The sequence below is a fragment of the Struthio camelus genome, chromosome 3 (genome assembly GCF_040807025.1).
Source record: "Struthio camelus isolate bStrCam1 chromosome 3, bStrCam1.hap1, whole genome shotgun sequence".
NCBI lineage: Eukaryota > Metazoa > Chordata > Aves > Struthioniformes > Struthionidae > Struthio > Struthio camelus.
This window is the reverse complement of record NC_090944.1, coordinates 13,527,723-13,554,339: the sequence shown is the minus strand read 5'-3', so window position 1 is coordinate 13,554,339 and position 26,617 is coordinate 13,527,723. Positions and strand designations below refer to the sequence as shown.

Genomic DNA, 26,617 nt, shown 5'->3' with positions numbered 1-26,617 from the left:
TCATCACAGGACAGAAAGTTATGAGATGAAAAGACAGAGTAAATGGAAGGAGCAGATGTGACACTGTAGTTTAAGAGGCTACTGGGAAGAATAAAGCTTTTTTTTTTTTTTAAAATGTATTTGTTTAACTCTCTGAAGGGCAGTGGCTCCCTGTAAAAGCTCCTCTGTTATTGTTAACTCAAATTTATTCTGGGGCGCTGCAATTTAAAAATCACAGGATACTGTGTTTCGTAGTTAAAGATACCCTAATTAATACTTTCATAATCTGATTTATAGTGGTATATATTTTTCATTCAATTTTGAAGTTTACCTTGTGCATGGTACCTTTTTTCCCCCTCCCTTTTCTCTTTAAATATATGTTTCATTTGGTGTCTGCTGATCGTACTTCAGTGCTGCTTATGGGCAGTCTTTCTAACTGCGAGTTGAATTGTGGCATCGTAAATTAACGTACCGAAAAGTCACCAATTTTATTTTCCTGCCTGGGCAATATATTGCAGCGAAAGCAAAACAAATTTAACAAACACAGAAATTTCAAATGCGTAGGTTTCTTTGCTGTTAACATACTTTTTGAATGTGAGTATTGAAGTTGAGACCGTCTCTTCAGTATATTGATGTTGGAAAATGAAGAGTCTGTGTGGTGGCTGAATTTCCATTGACACTTTTTTTGCCGTTTCTAGCAGGACTTACTTCAAACATTGAACGTTTAGACCCTGTTATTTCAACTGCTCCTTGAAAATGGCTATTTCAAATCAATATTAAAGCTACGTGTCTCATGCTGGCCTGTCACGTGACACTGTCATTTATTTTCACTTTTGAAATTGCTGATCACAGTGGAAAATATCTTTTAAGTACATTTTTAGCTATTTTATTATATCTACAGGTATTTTTACAGCTTAGCTCTCTTAAGAGGTGCAAAAGAAGAAACGGATTTTTTTCAACCCTATTTTATGTTTTGCTTTTAGTTATTCATTTAAATAGTAATATATAGTGTGCTCAGATATGCTGCTTCTGAGTTTCATGTATTTTTCTTTCAAATACATTTAAATTAGACTTTATCATGAAAACAAATGTTTGTATTTGTAGCATGAGAAAAACATAATTCACAGGTAGATTAGAAGTAGAGGCCATATGGATCCAAAATCAAAAATATATTCGTTGCAATTTCATTTTTTTAGCTGACCAAGGAGAAAAATGTTTTGCAGTCATTACTATAAGATCGAAAAGTGAGATTAAGATCTAGCTTGCCTCTTTAAGATGTTACTTAATTATGATTTAATATTTTTTAAAGAGATCATGTAGAAAATTTTAGGTAAGTGATTGAAGCTTAAAATTGTGTTAAAAAAAAAAAAAAAACACTAATCCTTTGGAATAACATTTTGGAATTCCAGTCCTTCAGCAATGTAGAATTTGTAAGTAGGCAGTGCTTGCGTTACAGAAGAAGTACACTAATTTATTGGCATCTTTTGGATGCCATCAGGAAAACACACCTCCATTTGTATAATTTCATCAGTATTTTTGCATTTTTAACTTGAATGTAACATTTTCTATCTTAACAGTTCCTTTCAGACTATCTCAACTCGCAGTGATACCTTGGCTTCATGTAGCTTATTGCAGTAGGCACCCAAGAACTAAAGTTTTAATAAATCACATTTAAACACGTGCCGGAACAATTACTGAGATTATAGTATAGTGACAGCTACTGACACCTTAGGTATAATGCTAAAATTATGAAAAAAATCCTATGTGATTTTTATTTCTGCTTAAAACAAAATAGTTTGGGGAATAAATAGTATGTAAGCAGTCTCTTTTACATTTTCCAAAAATTTTGTCATACGGAAAAGACACGGCCCCACTGATCCGTGTGCCGTTCCCGAGCTCTCACCCTTTCTCCGCCTGGAAATAGGCGCCACCTTAGCTCGTTGTTACAGACTTTCCAGTGTTAAACTCTGTGTGTGCCGTGTCTCAAAATCTATTTACTGATTTCTGTTTTTGAAATGAGTGACATTATTATTGAAGTCGTTTTCTTGGAAATGTCTGAAGCTGAACAGAAAGCACAGAGGTCTGAGTGTCAGGCTGTTCTGGCTATAGGAGGATGCAAAGGAGGCATCTGAACAGCAGTTTTGAATGTATAGCTTTGTTCACAAGTTATATCAAAAGTGGGCTGAATTTATAAATTAAGCTCGGTAAATAATATTTTTCTAAAGATTCCATGCATGCAAAGTCAGAAGCTTGCAAGAAAAGCTGATTAATAATGCTAAAATTTGTTGTCTTTATGAGCATTTTTCAATCACAGCTTAATAAGGAAAGTTTGTTAAAGTTGTGGGGTTGCTGAACTGCTTAAATACTTCTGTAACTTTTTCAGATCACCCACACTTGCTTGGGGAGCCCTTTAAGAGACTGAGAAACAAAACCTGACTATTTAAGCAATACCTGAAGAATCAGCTCTGTCTTATTTTAGAGTTAATCCTAAAATAAGATCACCTTCAAGATCAGCTTATTTTGGTGCTTTAATCGCGTTTTCTCCTTTGTAGACTAACAGTATGTGCAATATGAAATTGGAAGGTATTTAAAATTAAAATCAGCCTCTCTTATATGGGGGAGGAGCCCTAATAGTAAATACTGTGCAGCTGTGCATCTTTTTTAATATTTCTTGGGGTTGTTCCCCCTTTATACATTTCTAATATGACACAAATCCAGCTCTGTATCCCCTGTAATTATAAGTTTTTAAATGTGGCATTTGGAGTCGTTCCTCGAATAATGTTAGAACAGTGGAACTAAGTCACAGCTTGCTTCAAATCTGAAAGCAATAAAACTGTTTCGTATACAGTTAATTAACCATTTCAGATTTCGGAAAGACCAGGCTTTCTGAGTAGGCATTATAAGACTGAGCATGATGAACTCAAATAGCTTAAATAATAAACTATATATATTGATGTGTGGGAGGGGTAGCCCATTTTCCATTGTCAAGTGCCAGACAAATCAAACTCTAAAAGCAGAGTGTTATGAGTTGTACATAATTTTATGGAAGTCTGAAAAGCAGCAGCACATTTACATAATCTGGATGTGAAAATAAGTATACATCTATGGTTTTGAGCAGTGTCCTTTTCTGAACGAAATTAGAAAAAGAAACTGTAATCTGCTGCAGGTTGAGCTCAAGGCAGTTTGCTAGAAGTTAAATAACATTGCTGTTTTAGTTGGAACTGATGTAGAAGAGGTATTATTTTAAACGAAAATGAAGTCTACAGCTATCTGGTTGTGAATGTCTCTCAATTACAGTGGCGTCCATGGATCTTGGATCTGAATGAAGATTTGGCTAGAAAGTCCCCACATCCTTATTCCGTATTTTTCTCTGAATAAGAAACAGCATGTGTGAATTACATTTACTATAATCCAGTCCATACAGGAGAGCAAAAATTCTGTGAAAAACGATTATGCATGGTTTAAAATTGTTCTGATTGTACTGGATAGATTCCTTTTAGTTTAGCTAGTTATGAGTTATGGGTATTTTGAGAAGTAATGCTGAACGGCTAACATTTTAATATTTCACAAAACACAAACCTATGAATAAGAAGTAACTCTGCAGTTGCAGACAATCACATTCCTATGGTGGTGCAACTTCCTGCATTTAACCTAACATGAAACATTATTCAGTGAAAAGGAAAAATACTCTTTTTCCTGAGTGTGCTACCCAAGCAATTAGAATGAATTGCTACTACTGTAAAGTGGGGAGTTACTGAATGAGATAATCTGTATTTAAGCTTCCCATAATACAAGCCTAAGGAATAAAAACATGTTCTTATGCATCAGCTTAAAATATTTTTACAGTTGTAGCTAGCAAGTTTATAAAGAGGTTTCTCCTGTTTTATAGGACAACTGAACACTTTTTTTGTTATGGAAATTAAATTAAATTGATGAAGGTGCTACGATGCATATTGAATTTTTAAAGGAATTGTGGGCTCTGAAGTTGCACCCGGTTCTTCACTTTCCAGTTTCAGTCAGAACAGAGGAGTTTGCTCTCACTCACGCAGGTATATGCATATTACCAAAACGAAACAGTAACTGCATGTGCACTTTGGGGGGAAAAGATAGCTCTCCATGAAAAATTCTTAAATTTCTTGAATTGTGGAATTAGTAGTGAGTAATTTCTGTAGAATGCAACATGTCTTTTACTGTAAGTTAAATTAGCATCAAGGAATTTGACTGAAGCATAGAAAATTAATGCTGCATAATAGTTTAGTGCCTCATTTACTACTTCTTGTTCTGTAGAATATATAATATGACCTTCATGTGGAAATTCAGACTAACACTATAACTGGAGACTGCATTTGCTCAGTTTCTCATTTTGAAATGGGACTGTCTGCGTCTTATCTAGTGTAAGTAATACTCTGCATACACAAAGTTTAGATTAGTCTGATACTAAAATACATATATTTTGAATAAACTAATGACGGAATTATAAAGTAGTACTTTCATAATTTTTGTTTAAAAAAAAAAGATTTTTGTCTTTGTTCATCAGAAACCATTTAAGGTAAAGGTTAAAGCCAGCCTGCAAATGCCCAGTTTGGGCTGAAGAAGCTTGCTTGAGGCTTTATTTGCTGGAGAGGCTTCAGCTGAAGCGGCTGAAGAAGCTAAAGAAAAGAAAGTACTATTAGACTACAGCTTGTAATTCATGCAGAAATGTGCCTTCTCAGATGTTACTTTTGAATTCAGAAGGCTAAATTGCAGCTCTGACTGCAATTATCTGCACATCTTGGCTTCCAGATCAGTGAAGCCTGTCATGTGTGAGAGGCCACTATCTCAGAGTTGGAAAATCTCTTGTGAATAAATACTGTATAAAACTAATGTAAAAGAAATGCAGAGGGAAAATATTCATACTAGCTAGAGAAATATAATTTTCGAGGTGCTGTTTCCATGTCTTCCAGCAAATTAAAGAGGTCAAACTCCTAACAGCTTGTAAAACCGAAACAGTTAGCCCGTGGCCTCACATAAAAACGTAGCAAGCTGTTGCTCATATTCCACCTTTGTGTTTAAAGCAAGAAATAACTGCTAGTTGTATTTTTAAAAATAGCAGTGTGTTTACTTTGATTAAGCAATCTTGCGAGCTGCAAATATTTCTGACCCTCCCACACCTCTCCCATATTTTTCTTTTGTCTTTGGTAGAAGTAATGAATCTCATGGATTGTATTTGGACTGTCAACGGGATATAATATAATTTACTTTACTGACTGGTTCCCTTCCAGACGTCTACATGGGTTGAAAACTGGATTATGGTATTTAAGATACAAACTGTCTGCCCTTACTTGTCACAGAAAAATACTTGTCAGTTAAGCCACAAACTCATATAAATAAGACTTTGGTCTTAGAGCAACATATTTCTTAACTGATCTTTGAAAATATGAGTTCAAAAGCTGTGTTCTGCAGAATTTCTGATTTATGTACATTTTATATGCCCAACAGATAAGTGTTTTATTTTTGGAGTTGAAAAAAGACAAGTAGGCAAAAGGAAATGGAAGATGTACTGCATATTTCATAATTGAAAGAACAACTGTACGTAACTGAGAATAAATAAGAAATGAGTAAATGTGTGATAGAATTAAAGGCACAGATTTTTAATGTAGAAGGACATCTGGCCTAATATTTAGCCATAGTAGATTTTACTTAAGTTATAATACATTAACATTAAAATTTATTAAAATACAGAACATTTTGCACACCTTATCCATGCATTTCTCTTTCAGATACGTTTCTTTAATATAATCATAAACAGAACACAAAGGTAAATGGTTACATGCAATTATCATTGTCTTTTTTGTTTATGCTGAGTTCTACTTGATTAGCATTGATCCATATTTTCTCAGCATTTAATATGCTCTGTAACTTCTACCAGTCTGAAGAAAGCCCAAAATTGTACTTTGCTGACCTCACCAACATTTTAACAAGATGTTTATTTGGGAATATTTTTATTGTTGCATTTTATTATCTCTGTCTCTTTAGCATTCCTTTCAGGAAGCTTTTCTGCCTAGTAAAAAGAATGCTTATCCCTTAAAAGTAAAAAAATTGGCAAAGCATTGATTTTACTTCTTCCTATGAAATAGTCCTTGTAATTCACATTTGAGACTCCAGCACGTTCTTTCTGAACTATAGGTAATTCAACTTTATTTACTCAATTTAGTGCTTTATTGTTAAATTATTTCAAAGTGGAATAATTCTCAAAAAATGAAAATGCACACAAATGTTTATATAAATAACCCAGCCATATCGTAATTCTGGGTCAGATCAGCACTAGTGCCTGCTATTAAGGTTCCCTAACGCTTCCTCTTAGGGCTCTTGCATTTCTGTTTCCATTCACTTTATCATACTTTTACTGTTGGAACTGAAGTTTTCCACTGTGTATCCTGATGGAAAGCACGTTAAGTGACTTTTCCTCATGGTGCCTTGGGGAAGGAGGGAGACGTCGAGTCGGTAAGGCTGGAGAGGATAAAGCAAAGAACGGGCCGCCCAGAGGCAGGCAGTCGTGGAGTTGAAAAGGGAAAAATAATGTGTCGTCTTCAGACGAACAGTCCATCTTAGAGCCCGACGTTTTCCACTTGCTGAAGGCAGGCTTTTGCAACTCTGTGTGCTGTTTAATGTAGTTTTTGTGTGCAGTTTTGTTTGTTTGTGTTGCAGTGGTGCTCAAAGGAGCCAGTCATGGTTATGGCTTCCCACTGCAGTGGGGCAGAGGGACTTGGGTTCCCCAGGACTTGTACCATCGCGCCAAGCTCTACGCTTGAGCGCAGGTCCTTCCCAAGACGGCGGGTGTGCTCACAGAGCTCAAGTGAGGCAAACCTGTATATGTTAGCAGGGTTTTATCCCGAAGAGCATGCCAAACTTCAGTGCTTGGAGATGTGCAAGCAGGTTGTGAAGGGCTTCTCATTGTATGCACTTCCAGCCCTGCAGATGGCTTGGAAGGGTTGGAGCCCGCCTCTGCGTTCTTCTGCTTTAGGATCTTCTACTGAAGAAGACCTTTCTATCTTTTAGGATAGCAGCCTGCTAAAATTAGGAAATTCCTACCTGATGAGTATTATTAGAATGGGAAAGCTATTTCATTTCAGAAGCGGTGGCATCGTTAATTGTGGTCAAATTTAAGTGCATCAAACTAAGAAAATAACCTGTTATTTAGAAATTACGCTGTTCTGCACCAAAGATCTCATGCATGCAATCTATACATTTCATTTACTTAGCTTTTTAAGATTTAACTTCAGGACTATCCCATTGCATCTAAAGAACCTGCTCAGGAATTTTGAAAAGCACTCAAGTAAAACTATATAGCTTATTTTCTTAAATTGTAAATACTGTTGACAGCTAATTACTTAACTGTATCCAGTGAGAGGACCAATTTCTGTTACTGCCTGTTTAGATTAAGCAGAAATATTTCTAGAAGTTTAACATCTGACTATTTCTGCAACAATGAAGATTTTTCTTCCCTTTTTTGTTTAGGATGATTTGAAGGGCGTCATTGGATTAAATCATTTTCTCCTTTGAAGAAGGAAAATAAGACTTAAGTTCAACAAATTTACATTTTTCAGTTGAGGACTGCCCCTGGAAAATGGACTACAAAAGCCAATTGGCAAAAGCTTTCCAGTTTGTTTCGTTATCTCCTTGGTCCATATATTCTCTTCTCTTCCTCTTTATTGGTGTTACTCCTCACTCTACTACTCTACTGGTTCTGTACCATAGCTTTACCCCTGCTTTCCAGTAAGGAATAAGGAAGATTAAAAAAAATTTTTTTTGGTGTTATTCCCAGTGGTGTTTTACTTCCTGGCTGTGCTGCTGGGTTATTTCTTCTAAGGGATGTTTTCGTAGTTAAGATAGAGATGTTATGCTAGCTACATTTAGCTTTTCCTAGTATTAATTTGCATAAGGTATATACATCTACCTTATACAAACTTAATGCATCATACATAGTGAATGTATAATTATTGACTACAGCTTCTAGAATAAAATGTTATCTATCTTGTGTAAGAGTGCATTGCGACATTGACAGAAGCTTCAAAATTTTCCTTCTTTCAACCAGTAGGCCCAGGTCACGTCTTTTAGTGTCGTTTAGATTTTGTGTTCACATACGAGATTCTGAGGTCGACAAACGTAGTTTATCCTTTAAGTACGTATTAATGGGTGGGAAAAGGAGGTTGCTTCTGTATTTAACTCATTTTTTGTGGGCCTTAGCCCTGAAGATGACCTTCAATAAAACGGTGTGTTTAAATATTATTCTTAATGTAGGTGCAAAAGTAGGTACTTAAATTCTGGACATGTGGATATTAGTAAACTGTATGGAGTGAGTTCCTCAGGAATTAAATGATTCCTTTAAATAAACTTAATCAAGCATTTATTATTACTGATATTATTTGCCTCTCTCAAATAGTTTTCTTTTTCAAGTCTGCGTAATATTGCAGAACCCTTTTGGGTGGCAGGTGCAGTTAACCACATCACAGTGTTTCGGTTCTATATTTACATCAGGAATTTTTCCTAGTTAAAATTACACTTTGCAAACAGTTTAAATTTTAAACTAATATTTTTCTTCTAATGAGCAGTTGGGAAAGGTTTTCCATCACAAAGCATAATATCCAGTGCAAAATATCTGTGTAACACACAGTTTCTGAAGCAAAACAAGACCAGGAAAAAAACAAAACAAAACAAAAACCCAACAACAGCACCCACCAAAGCCCAAACTAATGCTACAGGTAACTTTTTAGTAATATAGTGCAAAACTAATTAAAAATACTCATCAGTGTGTTCTTAGTTAATTAAGGGGCAGGTTGGTATTTTATCTGAAACTTTATCTGTGCAATGAGTATAATTTTAATGCTAATATATTAATACCAGCTTAAAAAAAAAAATTGTGCTTTACATATTTCCCTGGACCTCCTAAGGATCCTTAAGGCTGGCTAATGCAGAGAAGTGCTTATCTGTGATTTCATTTTAAAATGATTTTTTTTCCCTCCTCCCTCCCCCCCGCCCCGTTTCCTGGCCTATATTATAAACTAATCTGAGACCATGAAATTGCTATGGTGCGGGCTCAGAATAACTCGTAACATGCATGCAGAAGTACTACGGAAATGCGCTGCCGCTCGGCTCGGGCGCCCGCCTGAGGGCACGGCCCGTTTCCCGCGCCCGCAGCCGGTGCCACCCGCTTCGTCTGCGGTCCCAGATGCGGGGCTCCCCTTGGAGTTGCAGCTCCGAGCTTGGGAATTCCCATTTTGGTGAGGTACTAGTATGGAAAGACAGTACAAGAGCACTATATCTCTTTTCCCAATTATGAATAAAGAAAAAAATAAAAATATATATTTTAGTTAGCGATGTTCTCATCAAACTGTCCTACTTACTGTCAACAGCATGTAATGTTTGAGTTGTCGTATATTGGGAAGAAGTTATCAAATCAACAGCAAAAAATGTAGCCAACTGAGGATTTAATGTATGTGGCCTTTATTCAGTGTGTTATGGCCTGTTGGACAAATTTTTCTTTCATAGTCTGACTGTAATTGTCTTATCTTCAGGGGATTTTTTTTGTTTTTGTTTTTTTTTCATATAAGCCACATGGCAGAATCCTACATCTATATCTGTAATTGGCTTAAGATTAGTAGGAAACAGGTTGGCTTCTGCAAATACACAAAATGATTACGCAGGCAAAAATGTAGAAGCGCATGGAATTGTTTTAATGACCATAAATCTACGCCCGTGCCTCCTCTAAACTGCGTGGTTAGTAAAGCTCGTAGCAAGTAACCTCTGCACAAAAAAGAGCCTTCTCTTTTCCTCCCGAGCTGCAATGGATTGTTTATTTGCAATTTCCTTCTTTGTAGCTACAAGTGATCAGAAAAAAATTAAATATTCAGAATTATTCTTCTCCATCCTTTATAAAATATACACACTTTAAAAGCTTATTTTCAGTGTGAACTCACTGGATTTTGACTTACTGTTTTTTTTTTTTTTTTTTTTTTTTTTTAAATCAAGAGAAACTACTGCATCTTGAAGATGAGGGTTTCTAGTAGTATTTCCTTGGTAGAAATCACCTACTGGTATAGCAGTCACCAAAATGCTGCGTTTGATAAAAGATAAAAAAAAAAAAAAAACCCACAGATGTTTGTACTTTTAGATGCATTTATGTGAGGATAAAGTACTTTATGAATAGCACTGCAGATGATAGACATTTTTGTTAGTGATCTCACTTAAAAATTCACACACACTTTAGGGTTGAAATCTTGTTCGCTTATACTCCCATCAATGTCCTTGGGATCAGGACTTTTGTCAAAAAGTATACTGCCCACAAAAAGAATGTTAACTCTTCCTTCAGGTTTTCATACTTTGGATGTTCATAAAAAGAATCTAATCAATCCTACTTGTCAACATTTCTACTGTTACCTTTAACTAGAAGATGCTTTACCATTCTGTGCTGTGTTTCTTGAAATAAATCCATGTGAAAAATATTTTATTGGACTACCTTAGATTTTAATAAAAAAATGTACATAAAACTCCAAAATATTAAAGTGTAATTTGGAAGGGTTGGATTGTTTTTAGATGGCCTGTGAAATTGGAGGGAAAAAAAAGAATAATTTGTATGTTTTATTTACTGATCTTCAATAATATAATTAAAAAAAAGTAATGTGCCTTAGTGTATTTGAAATTAAACACACTAATGCAAGAGGATATCTAAGGTGAAAGATGTTTGTGTAATGCTAAACATAACCAAAGAAACTGTGGTTTTAGCAAAGGTACCATGCTCTATTTTATCAAGTGCCAGAAGTTGCATAATGAAAGTCTTTCAGTTAAAAAAAATATATATATATATAAGTAAAGAAAACACAAAAATGCCACCCAGCTGGTAGAGATCTTCCTAATTTTTACCTGATTGTATTTCTGAAGAAATATGGCAGGGCCCTCGTAAATTTTCAACATGAACTGCATTTTTGTTGCCAATTTCCATATCCTTTTAAAAGTGCTGAAGCGTGCATTTGCTATTTATGTTTGCAGTAGACTGAGTACACTTTTACTATTTGTGGTTTCAGAAATTGGAAACAACCAAACAGTGGTGCTATGGTCTAAAAAAATAAATTTTAAACAGCTGTGGGACAGTATTTTTAGAATGGTAGGAGTCCGTCTGAAGACAGCCTTGTAACTGTGTCCTTCTGGGCAGGAATGCTGCGGCTCGCTCTTCGGAACCAGCGTTTGGGTTGTCCTCGCGCCTCGGTCGCGATTGTCTAGGGATCACTTAACTTTCGGTGACGTGTTGAACCACTCAGGTGAAGACCTCCGCACCATGTATTTCGATGCGGTCCACGTCGGCATTTGAATTGATTTGAGCAGTTGTTCTGCTCTAGGATTTTGTATGTTCAGTTCTCTCTAGCCGAACGGTTCCTTATCAGCATCATTTGAGATGGATAATTAAGTGTAATCTTACTTATAGAGAAGATAGAAGTGTTCATGTAGTAAAAAGCTGATACTAGGTCCTAAATGCAGTTTTCTGATTCTGGGCTCTCTTGGCCCCGCAGTTCTGTTTGTTCCCTAAAAATGGTCCCATTTAGTGAATTTATGGCAGAATTCAATGCTTTATGGGTAAATTACTTGATTAAAATAGAAATATTTTAATTGCTTTGCCACTTTTAAAAACCATTTTTGTTTTGTGTCATTTTACAAATGGTGTGCTTAAATTTTCTTATACTCAACCCAATGAATTAATTAAATTACATCATCTTTTTAGATTATAAGCCTCGAAAAAGGCCAAATATGGTTTAACCCTCTGCATAATCTAGTCGTTGTAGTCTGGCACTTCCTGTGTGAAGACTGGCAAATTTGCTAACTAAATCCTAAGGTATACCTTGTTTTAGTAATAGGTAATCTTCCTTGCCGATGGTCTTTCATTTTAATGAAAGTCTTTCCACTTAGATGGCAAGTTTTTAAGTTTACCTCTTTAATAATTTATCTAAATGCATGATCTGTTCTTTTTATATTTGTGTGAACCACCACTAAACATTATCTGCAGAGTTTTCAAAGCGTATTCAAATGTCATTGTACAAATATTGAGCAGTAATAACGACAAGATAGTTATGTATATGATTGAACTCAGGACTAAGTGTTAAAAAAAAAACCCAAACTTATATTGTTATTAGTTACATTCTGATGTAGCAAATTACTTTAGGGAATTTTTGCGATCTTTTTTTTTTAATTTTTACGTGCCCTTGTTTTTTAAAAGTTGAGGTTAATGTAATATGAAATTTAGGCTCGCACCATGTGTGCAGTTTATCTCAGTACTGAGAAATTCACTGTATGTGTGATATATTTACTGTCAGTCGGAGAAGAAAGGATGTGTTGCAAATTCAAAAATAATTAAATAGTGGAAGACGAAACACATTCTCATGTGTTTCAGAGTATTTTGGTAAAGTTACTAGGAAGAAGGTCTCCTCCTAACTCATATCACTAGTAGATCCTGATAAATACTTCCTCCTATGTGGCCTTCTTCAGGCAGTACTTGTAAATCTTTGCATCTTCCACCTATCCAAACCACTCTGTTACCAAAAACAATACTGTAGAAACGAACTGGACAATCTTCTTTTGAATTAGTTTTGTTGATGAACCTCCTAACTTCAGTAAGTCATTATCATTTTCCCCTAAAATATTTAAAAGAATCACTATTTCAGGAATGCATTATCTGTTCTGGGAACAAAATTAAAAAGCTACTAGGCAATATGTGTCTGTGTGCATATATAAAATATGCATGTATACATATATATACACATAGTGATATATCTGTGAAGAGAAATTAAGAGCTTAGTAATTTTAAAAATGGAAAGGTGCTGTAACTTCATATATGGGAAGTAAGCCGTAAAGAACTCTTGATTATTAAAAGATAATATAAATGATTCATAGATGGAAATTAAAAGATAGAAAGATTCCAGAAAACTCTTTTAATATTAGGTCATTTTAATATTAGGTCATTTTTCCTGCATTTTCAAGAAGTTGTGTTAATACAATTTTTGAGACAGTCAGATGTGAAAATACAAAATAAAAACAAGTTTTGGGGAGATGTATTTTGGAACAGCTGTGTTTTGGCCATTGTTTACATTACATTAATTTATACCAAAATTTAATACCAAAATTCAGCAGATAGATAGAACACATTCTTGAGTTCTGTAGGCCAGAAACTAAAATTGGATCTTGGGTTAAAGATATGTCATTTAAAAGCAGTAATGCTCCTCCAATGTGAAAAGAATGGGTATTACTTGACATATTTTAAAAGCCATTTTAGCAGGATTTTTCAATAAATTGGTATATGCTCCATTTTAGAAAATTAATTAAAATTAAATGTACATACAAGAGAAATAGAATCGAAATACCTTTTCCATCGAGATAGCATTCCAGTTCTGTTACAGTGAGTCTGACAAGATCTAGATGATGTTTGTAGAAATCTTTTTTCAATGGCATTGATTCAAAAGAAAGCTTTACAGAAACTCAAGTAGTGTTTACATAGAATTTTTTGGTTGGTTGGTTGGTTGGTTTGTTTCTGCCTCTCATCACCAATCAGGTATATAGCTGACATTTGGATGTTCGATACTGAGAATTGGTACCTTAATAGAGTTTGTAGATTTTAGATTATTGCACAGATATCAATTATGATTCAGTGAAATAGTAAATAATAATAATAAATAATTGAATAAATGAACGAATTTTATCGCACTCTTATAGATAAGGCAAAAATTTAACAATTTGCCAGGTGCATGATCCTGACCGTGACCCTCTACCAGATCTTCAGGTGAAAATGTTGAACTGCCTGTGATCACCACTGAGACAGGATCCTGTGGGTACTTTGTTCTGGATCTGCCATGATGAGGTGGATGTTTTATTTGTTTTCTTCATGATTTTAATTGAACTTATCTGAATTTCTGGTGAGAATAAGGAGGAATTGTAAACTCTGGAGGTTAAGCACCAGCTGGGCCACTGCTGCTCTCTTCCCTAAGTAAAGACAGGAATTTTTGTTGCAGTTGAAAATTGATTTTATCCTTCCCAGTGATGTTTAAACTTTTTGTAAATAGTCAGACAAAAGATTTCTCAAGTCCTTGTTCTCTGTCCTAAGGCTTCTACGTAATTGCTTCCTTCCTGGGGGATCTTAAATCTTGAACTTGAAAGTCCTGTAAATCATAGTGATCTGAAAGTGGATCTTGTTTGGGTGCATTTTCTGTGATTTGTAGCATTACTTTCATCATGCAGCAAAACAGGTGAGGTTCAGAAGTGTGTTTAACTGTGGCGCAGTCTAACGGATAATAACATGCACGTCAGTTAACCATAATTGTTAGGGTTATTTTAAAGGGCGTTATGTTGGTCCTTACTCACTGAATATAAAGTGTTCTGTAAAGCCAGTAACTTTCTTATCTCTAAATTCAGAAAGGTATTGAAGAGCAATCAGTTTAGAAGAGTAGGTCTCAGCATGGAGGAGCTGCGTTGCATTTGACCCACGAGTAGTTTCTTCTGGAAAGGGAGCTGTTGTTTTTGGTGCAGAGGCCTTCCTCCTTAAATCTCTGAGCTTTGACCAGTTAAAATGTCTTTGTGTGGTCCGTTGCTGGAGAGTTTGAGAGAAAGACCTCACCCGTATTTTTTCTTAGAATTAGCCACTACAGACTTCCCTTTTCGACTCCTATCTTTTTAGTTACTTCTACATTTTAGCTTTGGTCATGGCTCTGTGTTGCAGGATCACTATTTAATGGGGAGTTATTCTTCTGCATTTGTTTAAATTAGTATGTGATGTTTATCTAAACAGTGATGTCTATCTAAAATCAAACTGTGATATGATTCATGATTTGATAAGGAGAAATATGATCATATCTTCCTCAGATCTTAAAAAAAACAAACAAAAAACAAAAAAACTCCTCACCCAACTCTCCCCTCCAAACTTTTCATAGGTGAAAACTGCCAAGCGCAAAATATGGTTTTATTAGTGAAGTGCCAGACCAGAAGTCATCTATTGAACATAGTTCCTGAATCTGCAGCCAGCTTCCTATTTGGTATAGGGGAAGGCACTTTTGTTTATTTTCTGCCGTTTCCTTGTCTTTATTTTGTAGCTCAGTGCTGATGATTATGTCTCAGACTTAAAGTTTGGTAGTTATTGCACTGAGGTTTCAGTGTCGTGACAAGGGGCAAGACTGTAAAGAAGGAGAAAAAATAAGCATTGTAACAATGTTTAAATGTAGCATATTTTCAAGTTTTGAAGAGTTTAGGGGTTTTTTGTTATTTTTGTTTGTTTGTTTGTTTTTTAGCAAATACTTATGACTTAGCTGTACAGCCTGTGGAAGAAAAGTAAGCATGTGAAACTTCAAACAACAAATTCTTGATTGTGGATTATATAAATATGTATGCAGTACATTATTATATTATTATATATTATACATTATAATATAAATTGATTATAGAAAACATCAAAACATGATTCAAACACAGTACTATTTATTTTTATAACGGTGAGAATGCTGAAATTCTCTTTTGCTGAGGTCGGTCGTTACTGTGGACTTTCATTTTGGAACGATATCCGAAGAAGATGAGTTTATGCAGTCAGGCTGTCTTCCATTGCTAATGTCAATTAAAATCATTGCCAGATTTCAACCATGTTTAGCTGTGCCCTCAGGGGCACATTGTTTGGTCCGCGGAGCTCTTTGGCCCAGGAGAAGTGGCCACTGTGCATGGGATGGCCACACAGCACCCTCTGCCCAGCACCCAAAATCCCGTGTGAGATAGAAAAGTGTAGGGAGAGGGAAATTCAGAGGAAGAAGGATTTGAAGATTTTGCAGTTCAACCACAAAACATCAGACCATACGAAATCAATCTTAGTTAAGTCTTCTGCAGCTTGCTTAGTGCTGAAATGAAAAATGTAGAGTCAACTGTTCAAATTATCAGGGAAATAGAAACAGCACCAGCAAAATTATATTGTTTAAAAACGGGGTTTCACCACTGTCTTGCTTTGCCACTGTCTTGCTTTGCCACAGGCTGATCTCTGTGACTTGAATAATCCTTATGGAAATTATGCTTATCTTTTTTCTGTCTTTAGGATATTTATTTTATTATCATCATAAACTTGTAATAGACAGTGAGACAATCCCTCTGTAATCTAAAATGTAATCCTGCAAGACTGATTTTAACAAAAGTGTTGGCTATGGAATAGGAAGTTAAAACATATCTGTGAGCATTGTGAACATTGTGGTATATTCAGTACTGAGCTACCTAATTTAGGAAGTTATTCACCCTCTGTGGTCAATGGAGAAAGACAGACAAATTTTGAGGATAGGTCAAATATGAAGTGGCCCAAGGGCTAGGTGGAGATGTCCAAACGTCTCCGTTAGTTGTAGGTGGAAGTGACAGTGACCAAATTCCTCATTTGAACATGTTGTCTTTTCTAGATACTGATTTTTTTTTTTTTTTTTGGAATTATAGTATTCTTAAATGAATATGGATAATCATGAAACAGCAGATCTGTTCAGGTCTGTGTAATGAAAATATTTCGTGTATCAACTTTGACAGAACAGGAAGGATGATGCTACATCACATGATGGCATACAACTTTTCAGCCCCTTGTAGTAAAACTGGACCATGACTCTGATAGAGATGAAGTTTAAAAATTCTGAGATGAAAAAAGTATGCATCCGAAACTAAACTGAACAATATAAAGGTTAGACTAAATGCATAAATGTATCATATTTATCCCAACAGCATTATTAAAAGTCCAGGAAATTCAGAATTAAGGTTAAATTTACAAGAAATGCAAAATTAAAAAAATATGGAAATGCAAAGGTAAAACATCCAACTATAACTTGGTGTCAAGAAAAGGAATAAGAAATTTATCAAAAAATGTCTAAAAATTGGAGGCCAAAAAACCAAAAATGGCACTTTGCGATAAAGAACAAACAAATAACCCTTTATATAACATGGCTGCTAGGTGTGAATTTCCTGGGTTTTTAGTAACTGCTTTTGGGATAGTTACAAATTTCTTGGTTTAGGGATTTTTTAAAAATCATTTGGCAACTGGATGTAGCCTTTCTTAGTCTGTGTATTTCCATATAAAACTGTTATTCAAGCTAATTCATAGATCTCTTGAACTGAAGATAGGCGATCTTCATCTTAGTCTCCTTCCCCATCAAAGTATCTCCAAATTTTTGTAAGGTCAGCTCTGTGGGCACACTCCATCAGTCATTTTTTTGTTCTTGTATTGCCATATACTATTTATTTTTATTAAAAGGATTATCAAAGCCTTCTAAACTCATTGAGCCAGGTGATGGGGTTGTCTCCTGCATGTCTTTATGAACTTTTGGTCTTTGGCAACAGGTAAAGTGTCCGTGGTAACAGGGCACCCTTTCCTCTGCTTTGTTTTTAACGTGGTCCTAGTTTTGCCTTCATGCACTAGTAGAACATTTAAGAACCACGCTAGAGCTGGTGGAGTGCTGAGGAAACCACGTCCCCAGCTCTGGACAGTGATGGATTTACCCAGAAGCTTTAGGGGGGAAAAAAATCCCCCAAAATGGGGAGCATGAATAATGAGTGGTTACATTAGCAGTAATGTAAGACGAGCCTTGTGAGTTATTTGTGATTTTAAATTCCATTTAATCTTTTTTGACTTCTTAATAATTGGTACCAATCATGGCCTAATTCCAAAACTTTGATTGGGATAAATTAGGTGACTTAAAACATCATTGAAGACTTATGGAGATGGATTTAAACGAAGCAGGATCTGTAGAGAGTCTTTTGCTACGCAAATGGAAGCAGCTGGATCCAAGTGACAAGCTTTTGCGTGCTCAGGCTCTTCTTCAGGACTTCTTCACGCTGTTCTGTGCGAAAATGTCGTGACGCATGATGAGAGCAGAGTATGGACTGAGAATAAAAATCTCACCAAAGAAGCATTCAGGTTTTTTTTCCATCTCTCTATGATGAGGTATGGGAGCAGATTTGTCTCCCTCTGCTTTCTTCCCTCCCTCCTTCCTTTCCTGCTCTCAAGATTTTGAGGCTCTGGTATTTTTCATTACTAGCTTAAGATGCTTCACGAATGTCCATCTACAACATGAACTTTTACAAAGCACGTATTGTTGCAAACGATTCTGAAAAAAAATCCTTCAGTCCAGTTCTCTGAACTTCCGAGTCCCGCTGACTATTTAGAGTAATCAGCAATTTAGTGAGCCGAGGCTCTTGAGCGACTCCGGCTGTGGTTGCATGCCTGTAACAGCTCACTAGCACTTGCTTTACGACCCTCCCCTAAGACTGTAGCTTTACTTCTAACCCTGCCACTGTTTCAATTTGTGCTACTTTCACTGCTTGGCATGAGTTTTGCCTTTATAGAAATTACTTGCTGCGCCTATAGGAATGGGTCTGAAATAGCTGTGATAAATTTAAAGAGCAAAAGCCAATGCACCAGACTTGCAACAAAGTTATAACATCAGCTATCTTTGCAGCAATAAAAATCAGTCAGGATGATCATGGGGTGACAGATTTGGAAATTTTGTATTTTGAAGAATATGGGATATTCAATCTGGATAAGCGTTCTCAAAAATATTTTATCTTCCAATTTCTTCTGATTACACCTCTTCTCTTTTGAGAATGTTAGAAATGCTGGAATCCTTTAACTAATACTTCTGCTTCTGGGAATACACGAATTCATTTTCAGGCAACCACTGTCCCATCAAGGGCACAACCAGCACTTCAAAGTATAGGTTTGCTTAGGGCATTGACATTGTTCTCTGTACTTAGGCAAGAAACTGTCACTTGGAACAAAAATCTTAAACAAATCTGAGCAAATCTCAATGACATACTATAAGATGAGAAACGGATAGGGAGGATGGATCTAAAAGTGAGGCAATTACTGGAGAGAAAAAGAAAAAAAAAAAAGCCGAATCTTTTAGCTGAGGGTGGAGAGGAAGTATTTTCTGAGGTACACCAAAATGTCATCTTGCGGTAAATCAGACCTTGGATATACCTCCTGAACACTGTTGCTAACCATTATGACTTATTTCATCTGTTTACAAAAAGGTACATTGATTATTGATGGCTGTTCAGGGGCTTAATGGCTTTCGATTTACTGTAAAATTTTCATCTGAAAGGGAAATTGAATTCTGACTTTCAGTCAACCTTTTCTGTGCTGTTTGTGTGGAGACTTTTCAACCCAAGCGCGCTCAAATCTTGCAAGTCATATATAGCCTCTCACTTTGCTTCCGTGATTTTGTGATATTTGCGTCTTCATTAAGCACCGATAGGACTTCGCAAGTAAGGACTAGCGTAGGACAAGGGGACATTGTACGGAAAAGGGTAAATTCCCCTGCATCGCTCTGCCCATGTGCAGAAGCTTTGGTGGCTCGTGAACTCTATGCTATTCTACTGTGAGCTATCTACCCAGCTAAGACACATATTGGGATGGAGTTATGAGCTATTCTGTCACCTTGATATGTTTTATGTCCTTCCTAGTAAAACATAGTAGTTGCCAAAGCTTGTGATTTTTTTTTGAAGAAATTTTTGAGATACTGCTGAATATGGGGTTTAAAAATAGGATTTGTAGCATCTTCATTCAAGTTTGCAAGAAGAAATCATAAACTATTTTAATTAAATTCATTTAGAAAGTTGCATACAGTATAGTTTAAACTTTGGAAATTTAGGGAAACTAAACGAGGAAATGGAGGGTTAAAATTGGTGATTAAAACATGTCTGTCCTTGGTTTCTACAGCAATAATTCCATACCCTTTGTGTTTAAGCAGAATTAATTATTTTATCAGTGTCTGTTTTTATCTTTCTCAAATGCTGATTCCTCTCAGTTGACTTTTAAGAAATGCTAAAATCACCCATTCCTCAGGAAAAAAAACACAAAAGGACCTAAAAAGCTCTTCATTACTGAATCTAAATTACAGGCAACAGGAAAACCCACCATAATTCACTTACATATGCAAAAAGTTTTGTTTTCACCACCTAAAATAATATTTTTACTTTCCAGTTCTGCTATGCTTTGCAAAAACCACCAAAGTTGTTCTCATCCATTTTTACAGGAATGCTTTATATTTTGACTTTTGTTTATAGAAATCTGATGTTAAGAGTAAATTGAACATACTTGAATACCTGAGCTTGCAATCTTTTTTGTTTTTTATTCCTAGCTTTAAAACATTTCGTATATGCTATAAATATAACAATTAATTAATAAAGAAGGTATGCTAAGAAGTGAGTTTATGCTATGCAGTTCATTCTTGTTAAAGCAAAACAAAGCTTAGCACTTAGGTAATTAAGATGTCTGTTACCCACTTTCATTTAATATTCATGTTAATAATGAGAAAAAAAATCTGGGCTTCAAAAAACAGATATTGAAGAAAAATAACTGATGGGTCAGCTGATTAACATTACATGTAAAATCTATTACGATAGATCCTTAACTGGAAGGTTTGTTTTTTTTTTTAATCTGATGGATGTGCAATGTTTAGAGGTTATAGGTGGTAATACATATGACATAGTGTATATGTTAGAGGATACAAAATAACCTGCGTGCTAAAGATGGATCTACCCTGTGAATTTTATTTCTGAATTTAAGCTTAATTCCACACTTACTAAACAAAAGAAAAGTAGGGGGTTTAAGTAGCTGGATTTAGGGTTCTTGCATCTCTATTTGAAACGTGGGGTTTGGTTGCAGAGGGCTATGCTGTTTGCTCTATGCTGATGTCTGTTTTCAGCAGTAATGCAAAATTTTCAAATGCAAACACCATATATCTTGGAGGAAGGAGGCCCCAACCCTGCCCACTGATGGGCAGGGAGTTCGCCTTGGCTGAACTGCACAAATGTAGTTCGTTAGCTATAAATCGTAAGTACCAGGAATTCATGATTTAAAGAAGTGATTTTTTTTTCTTTATTTTGCATTCCTTGACATAAGACTGAGAATATTGTGTTGTCTAGATGGGTGGCTCTCAAGATGTGCAAAGGCATATATTTCATGGCATGCATAAGATTTATCCAGCTCAAATTCCTGATGACCATCATTTAGGGGGAAAAAAAAAAAAAGCTGTAGTTAGGATTCATTCGGTTCTTCCATTGCAAACCCTGTATTCAGCTATGGATAAGCAAGATTTTATGGAGGTTTTAGTGTAAAACACATCAATTTTATCCCTTCCTAGAGAACTGTGTTTGGGGGTTGGGGTAAATTTTCTGTGCTTTGGGTTTATTTGTGCAGAAAGTTCAAAAGGAAGTAGATTAGCATGTAAGTTCGCAATGCATGAGCTGACCCGCGCTAATGCACGTGGACGTCCTTACTGTGTGGCAGTGTTAAGCATAAGGGCAAATTTCTGCACGCTAAGAGAATTAATGCTGAGTGTAAATAGGTTGTAAGATTTTTCATCTCATTTGTTCCTCTGTAATTTCTCCAAATAGATAAGCGAAGAAGCTAGCAGGTTATTAAATGCTATAAAAAGGAGCCTGTGTGTTAAAGGCAGTAATTTTTAATTTAATTAACTTTCTGTACACAGAACTGTGACTATTCACCTTTTAAAGTATGTTAAAATAGCAGATATAGCTAAAAATTAAACTTTTTGTACTCAACAGAAGTTGTAATCATTTGTAAAAGGTATTTAAAGCAAAGCACTGCAATAAGTGAGTCTAGACATTACTAAAGCGTGGACGCTTCTCTCAGTGTTAGCCTTAGATAACTTAAAATTCTGGAAAAGTTTCTTCCATGATGAGAACGTGATTTAAGCATAGGTATAATATGTTAAGGAGAAGACGGAGCCAGTGGAAATAAAGAGAAGGAATAGCTGAGGAATAACCCAAAGTCATCTTCAGCCTTTGAGGACTAACTTAAAGTCTTGGAACCTTTTTTTTTAATATAAGCGAAATTATCTTTTGCTAACCAGATTTTATGCTTAATGAGAGTTGTGAACCCACATGCCCAGGGGGTAGCAAAACAGCAAAACATCATTTTGAAGATATTAGACAAAGGTAAGGTTTTGCGAAGAGGGGAGATAGTTTTTCCAAAGAAATGATAACACAGAAAATGTGATTATAGGAATACGTGATTCTTCACCTCTTCTAAAAGAATATTTAGAATAAGGATAATAAAACTTAAAGCTTCAGTCTCGAGGAGGCAGTGGGAATATGAGTATACATGCGGTTTATCTTACCATTCCTCAGTTCTTTAAATACAATGATTGTTTACAAGCCCCTGATTTAAGAAATAGCCCTCTCCCTTAAAGTTAAGTAAAGGCCAACAATTATAGTTTCAGCATCATGCTGATTACATTTACTACTGTTTCTGCAGCCTTACTGAGTCAAATGAGAAAAGACAACTAGTTAAGATCAAATGAGCAAACTGTCAGTATTCACGTGCATACAGTACCTATGGTTAATAATGCATACATACATATGGTACATACGGTTAATAATATTGACTGATATGTAATAAAGCCAAAAGTTCATCTACTGCTACTCAGTAAAACAATATAAGGATGTTCTAAGTTACATAAACATTAGAAATAGCAGTAAACATGGTACTTTCAAAATTGATTGTAAAAAGTTGATTCAACCTTTTACTTTGTTAATAAATAAGTTATTTTTGCAAAGTATGGTGCTTATTGAAGTTGCCAATTTTGTACATGGATACCTGAATTATCCTGGTGTCGTGCATGTGCCATAACCTGATTATAGCTTTGCTGCCTACCTTCCCTAGCATTGCTTCAGCCTGGGAAAATCCTGCATGGAGGGTACAGCTTGAAAACATCCTGCACATTTGGGACTGGAGGATGAGGGAAATGCTACAAGGGCATCGACTGCTGTGCACTTTCCGTACCATCTTCTGAATTCTTCCTTTCTGGAAATCCCTCGTTCCTCACAAACTGGATAATCCTCAAAATCTCTAACAGAGTTGCATCCCCTAATTATGGCCAAATGAGATAATTGGGTTAGTTGATGTTTAATCAGTGTGCTCCTGTGCAATTGATACTGGGAAAACCAGCCTTTGGTTGACATCTCTATTTGCAACCTGTGAAAACGAGGACTTGCATATCTAAATCTGGGTATCTAAAAGTGAAATGCAGAAAAAAGAAAAAGACCATTTTGGACATTTGAGAATAAAAGTGGTAGCACCTCCTTCGTATGATAGTGAGCATTTCTGAGCATTTAACAGATAAAGTTCAGAATTAATTGTCTTAGAGGTCACCTATGTGAAAACAGAGATAAACTATTGATAGGACACTTCTGTATTTCCCAGTGGGGTAATTAGAGCAGGGCTTACTTGGGAGAAGCTCCAGGTAGGGGATGACTAGAAATGACCAAAAAACCAAACTTCTCTAGGTGTTTTCTTTCTGAAGACCCCCCAAATATGGAAAATGTGTAATTGCAGAGAAATTGCTTTCTGAATTTGGACCAAAGAAACTGTCCTCTGTTTTTCAGGGTGATATTTCTCTTGCTGATTATGTTATAGAGATCCATGATAACTGGTTCACTGTGACTGAAGCATGTAAGGAAGGGTTAATAGACGGTTAAAAAATGATGGTGTAAGTTATTTTAGTTGTGAAGCATAGTCATGCTTATTGCTATATGTACCTATCAATACCATTAGAAAATACGTGCCTTGAGATTAGGGTAAACTTTAGCTTTGTTGAAAGGAGGCTCATCTTTCAGGTGTCTGGAAAACTGAGTTTACCCAAAGGTGAGAAGAAGAAGAAGAGGGAAAAAAAACCCAGAAAACCCCCAAAACAACTAATCGGTTTTATACCTTTCCCCGCCAACAGGAATGTGCAGGTTACTATTAAAAAAAAAAAATCTATCTTCACATTTAGTTAAAATGTTTTTAGCATCAAGTAAGCTTTTTTGAAAAAGTACAGTTTTTCAAATATATGCGCAATGTTCTGAATTTTGAGATGAAATTAGTATGCTCCAAAAACTTCCTTTTAGAGATTAAATGTCCCAGAACAATAATTTAAAAAATCAGGCTGGATATAGAACGAAACATATCATCTATGATGTTTACTCTTGCTAAGTAGAGATCTTAATCCTGAGAGTTTTTGTAGCCTGAAAGTTTTTGTAGCCTCTCTGCAGGCAAAAATAAAAATGAAGGGCCCGTGAAAGCCAAGTAAGAAAGTTATTTGAAAACGTACACACAAAAAAATTGGTGTATTTGGATTGTTATTATTAGATTATTATTTGCTGTCCGAGCCAAAATATCCAAGGTGAAAGAAAGCTCAACTTCCCTTTGATTTCCTGAATGTTTTTGAATCTGATTCTTTGAATGCGTAACAAAGCATAAAGGACATTTTGCTGTGTTTTATTTTTGCAAGAAAGTTAACAAAATACACTCTAAATTTTTCAGTAAAATGTGTGAGGGCTGACAGGATTTGTCACTGTGAAAACTACTTTTGGCAACTTCTGCTTCTAGTCTTTGAAGTAAGAATTAATAACACACACTTTATTTGCGTAAGTTCTTCAGTGAAGCCAATTAAAAGCAGATTTTTAAATATATTTACCTGTGCATTATAGATTGAAGGAGAATATAATTCTGTGTGTTTATTGCAGTGATTTTAAACCACAAATTTTTATCTCTTGTTCAGCAGTAAAATCAGAAGTTAAATAATACAACTTAAAAATTAGCCTCTTTGCTAGCAGACATTTTCAACTTTCCAGATGTGCTATAAGAAAAGATAATTTCATGTCCTTTTTCAAGCTATAAACCGGACTTGAAGAAGACTTATAACCCTTCTTTAGAGCATCTAACTATATATTTCACCGCAATGATGGATGAAACGGTGGGTTTTTGTTTAAATTTCCTCCCAGCCTTAACACGCGTACGCGTTCTTACATCCATCCCGTCACACGGTTGCGTGAATCAAGTTGCGTGACGGGAGTAAGTGGCGAACGTCACCGAGCCGCAGGAAAACATAACGTCTTGAGAAGCAGCGTCATGAGGTGGTCATTTGTCTTCGTTAAATACATAACGAAGTAGTTGTGTGATAGCGAGGGTTAGGAATAGAGACACTAATTTTGTTGTTGTTGTTGTTTTTTGCATTACCTTCATGGCAGGAAAGGTCAGGAGGGAGGTAGCAGGTTTGTTATTTAAAAACGCTGTGCAAATTCTGAGGATGTCCCCGTGGCATTAGGAAACCTAAAGCCCAGCGGCGTCCTGTGGGAAGAGCTGGCCCAGGTGCCTGCCGGCCTGTGGCTTCGGATGTGGCTTCCTCCGGGGCTGCAGCTTGCCGAGCCGCGGGAAGCGGGCGGCCTAGGCAAAAGGAGCCCAGCTTTCGGGAGCGGGGCTGCCATCTGCCATAAATTTGGGGCGTGCGACCTGTGTGGCTTGTTTCCAGTGACGTGTCAGCCTAAATATTTGCAAGGTCTTGGTTGGTGACGTTAATGGCCCCAAATAAATTCTCAGTAGTAGTTTAGCAGTGTAATGCTTCAGGTTAGCATTTTTGTGCTTTTTTTTTTTTTTAACCTTATGAGTAAGAATTTCTCATTAATGGATTGTTTATTTTTTTTCACGTGAGATAGTTGTCTCTTAATAGTCTCATATTAAATATTTATTCCATGGTGAGTATTACATTGTTTTACAAATTGAATGCACTTCTTAACCATATTTCTCCCTGGTAATCTACCAGCGCTCAGGCTGGTAGCTTGTCAGTGGGTTTCCTCTGGGCAAATAATTATGGGCGTTTATGTTGTTTATTGAATAGTTGTCCTTTTCGGCCTTGATCAGCAAATTGGGATAGTTCTTTAAAATTTTTTCAGTGCCGGGCATGGGAGTAAAGTCCTTACAATATATAAGCTTAAAATGATACAGTGTGAGGTGCCAAAGCTTACTTTGCTAGGGCTTGTTGGGTTCTCATATTAAGCCTTTCAACTTCAGCACATGAAAGCCTCCCAGATAATCTAAACACCCTGAATCTCTACAGAGATGCTAATGAAACAGTAGTTAAGAGATTAAAGGCCTTTGGCGTGTACAAGCTGGATAAAACCCAAGTCAAGACAGGAACTAAGCGGTCCCCTTGTATCCTCGTCTAACCTGATTTCTTTTTCCTACTAGTAAAAGTCTTTGTGATACTTGGCGTTCACTGATGCGTGCTGCCCTCCTGTTAAGCCTGCAAAACCACAACAGTAATTACAAAACTTCATTAATGGAGACTTTTTTTTTTTCTCCTCCCCTGCATTCAGTTTAGTAGAGTTTATTTTTAGCAAACTGCTGTAACTCTTTATTTTCTCCATTTTAAAAACATTTGGGCAAATTTGGTTTCATACCACTCTTCTGCTGATTTCTCCAAGCTGTATATGACCCTCTGACATCTAGGACTGACCACAGCATGCTAATATATTTGAATAATCTCTTACTTTGTGTATGCATGGATCAAAGTCATAGTAATCATATTGCTTAAAACATGAGTTGGCGTATTTTTGAACATGATATAGTTTTCTAGTTGTAGAAAGTACTTCCCTCCATATTAGGTTTCAAACACTACAATCAATTCTGTCTTAAGTAGCATACTTAGGGTATACTACTAATATTTAGACTAGATAATGCAATTTAGGAAAGATAACTTAGATAATATAGGAAGGCAGTATTTGGAAGGTTCAGGAAATTTAGGAAGAAATTATTAGGAATATTTGTATGTTATCC

At 35.9% G+C, this 26,617-nt stretch overlaps 1 protein-coding gene across 9 annotated transcripts in view; it reads left to right on the top strand.

Annotated features, from left to right (window-relative positions):
* SUPT3H (SPT3 homolog, SAGA and STAGA complex component) overlaps nt 1-26,617 on the top strand; it is a 303,750-nt gene that overhangs the window by 103,482 nt on the left and 173,651 nt on the right. Inside the window, exon 3 of one of the 9 annotated variants that reach the window (XM_068936987.1) lies at nt 13,742-13,858. The exons of the other annotated variants lie outside the window; for them this stretch is intronic. Within the exon in view, the coding sequence (XP_068793088.1) occupies nt 13,851-13,858 (8 nt within the window). The 5' untranslated portion in view covers nt 13,742-13,850. The remainder of the gene's footprint in view (nt 1-13,741; nt 13,859-26,617) is intronic. 9 annotated transcript variants of the gene reach the window in all.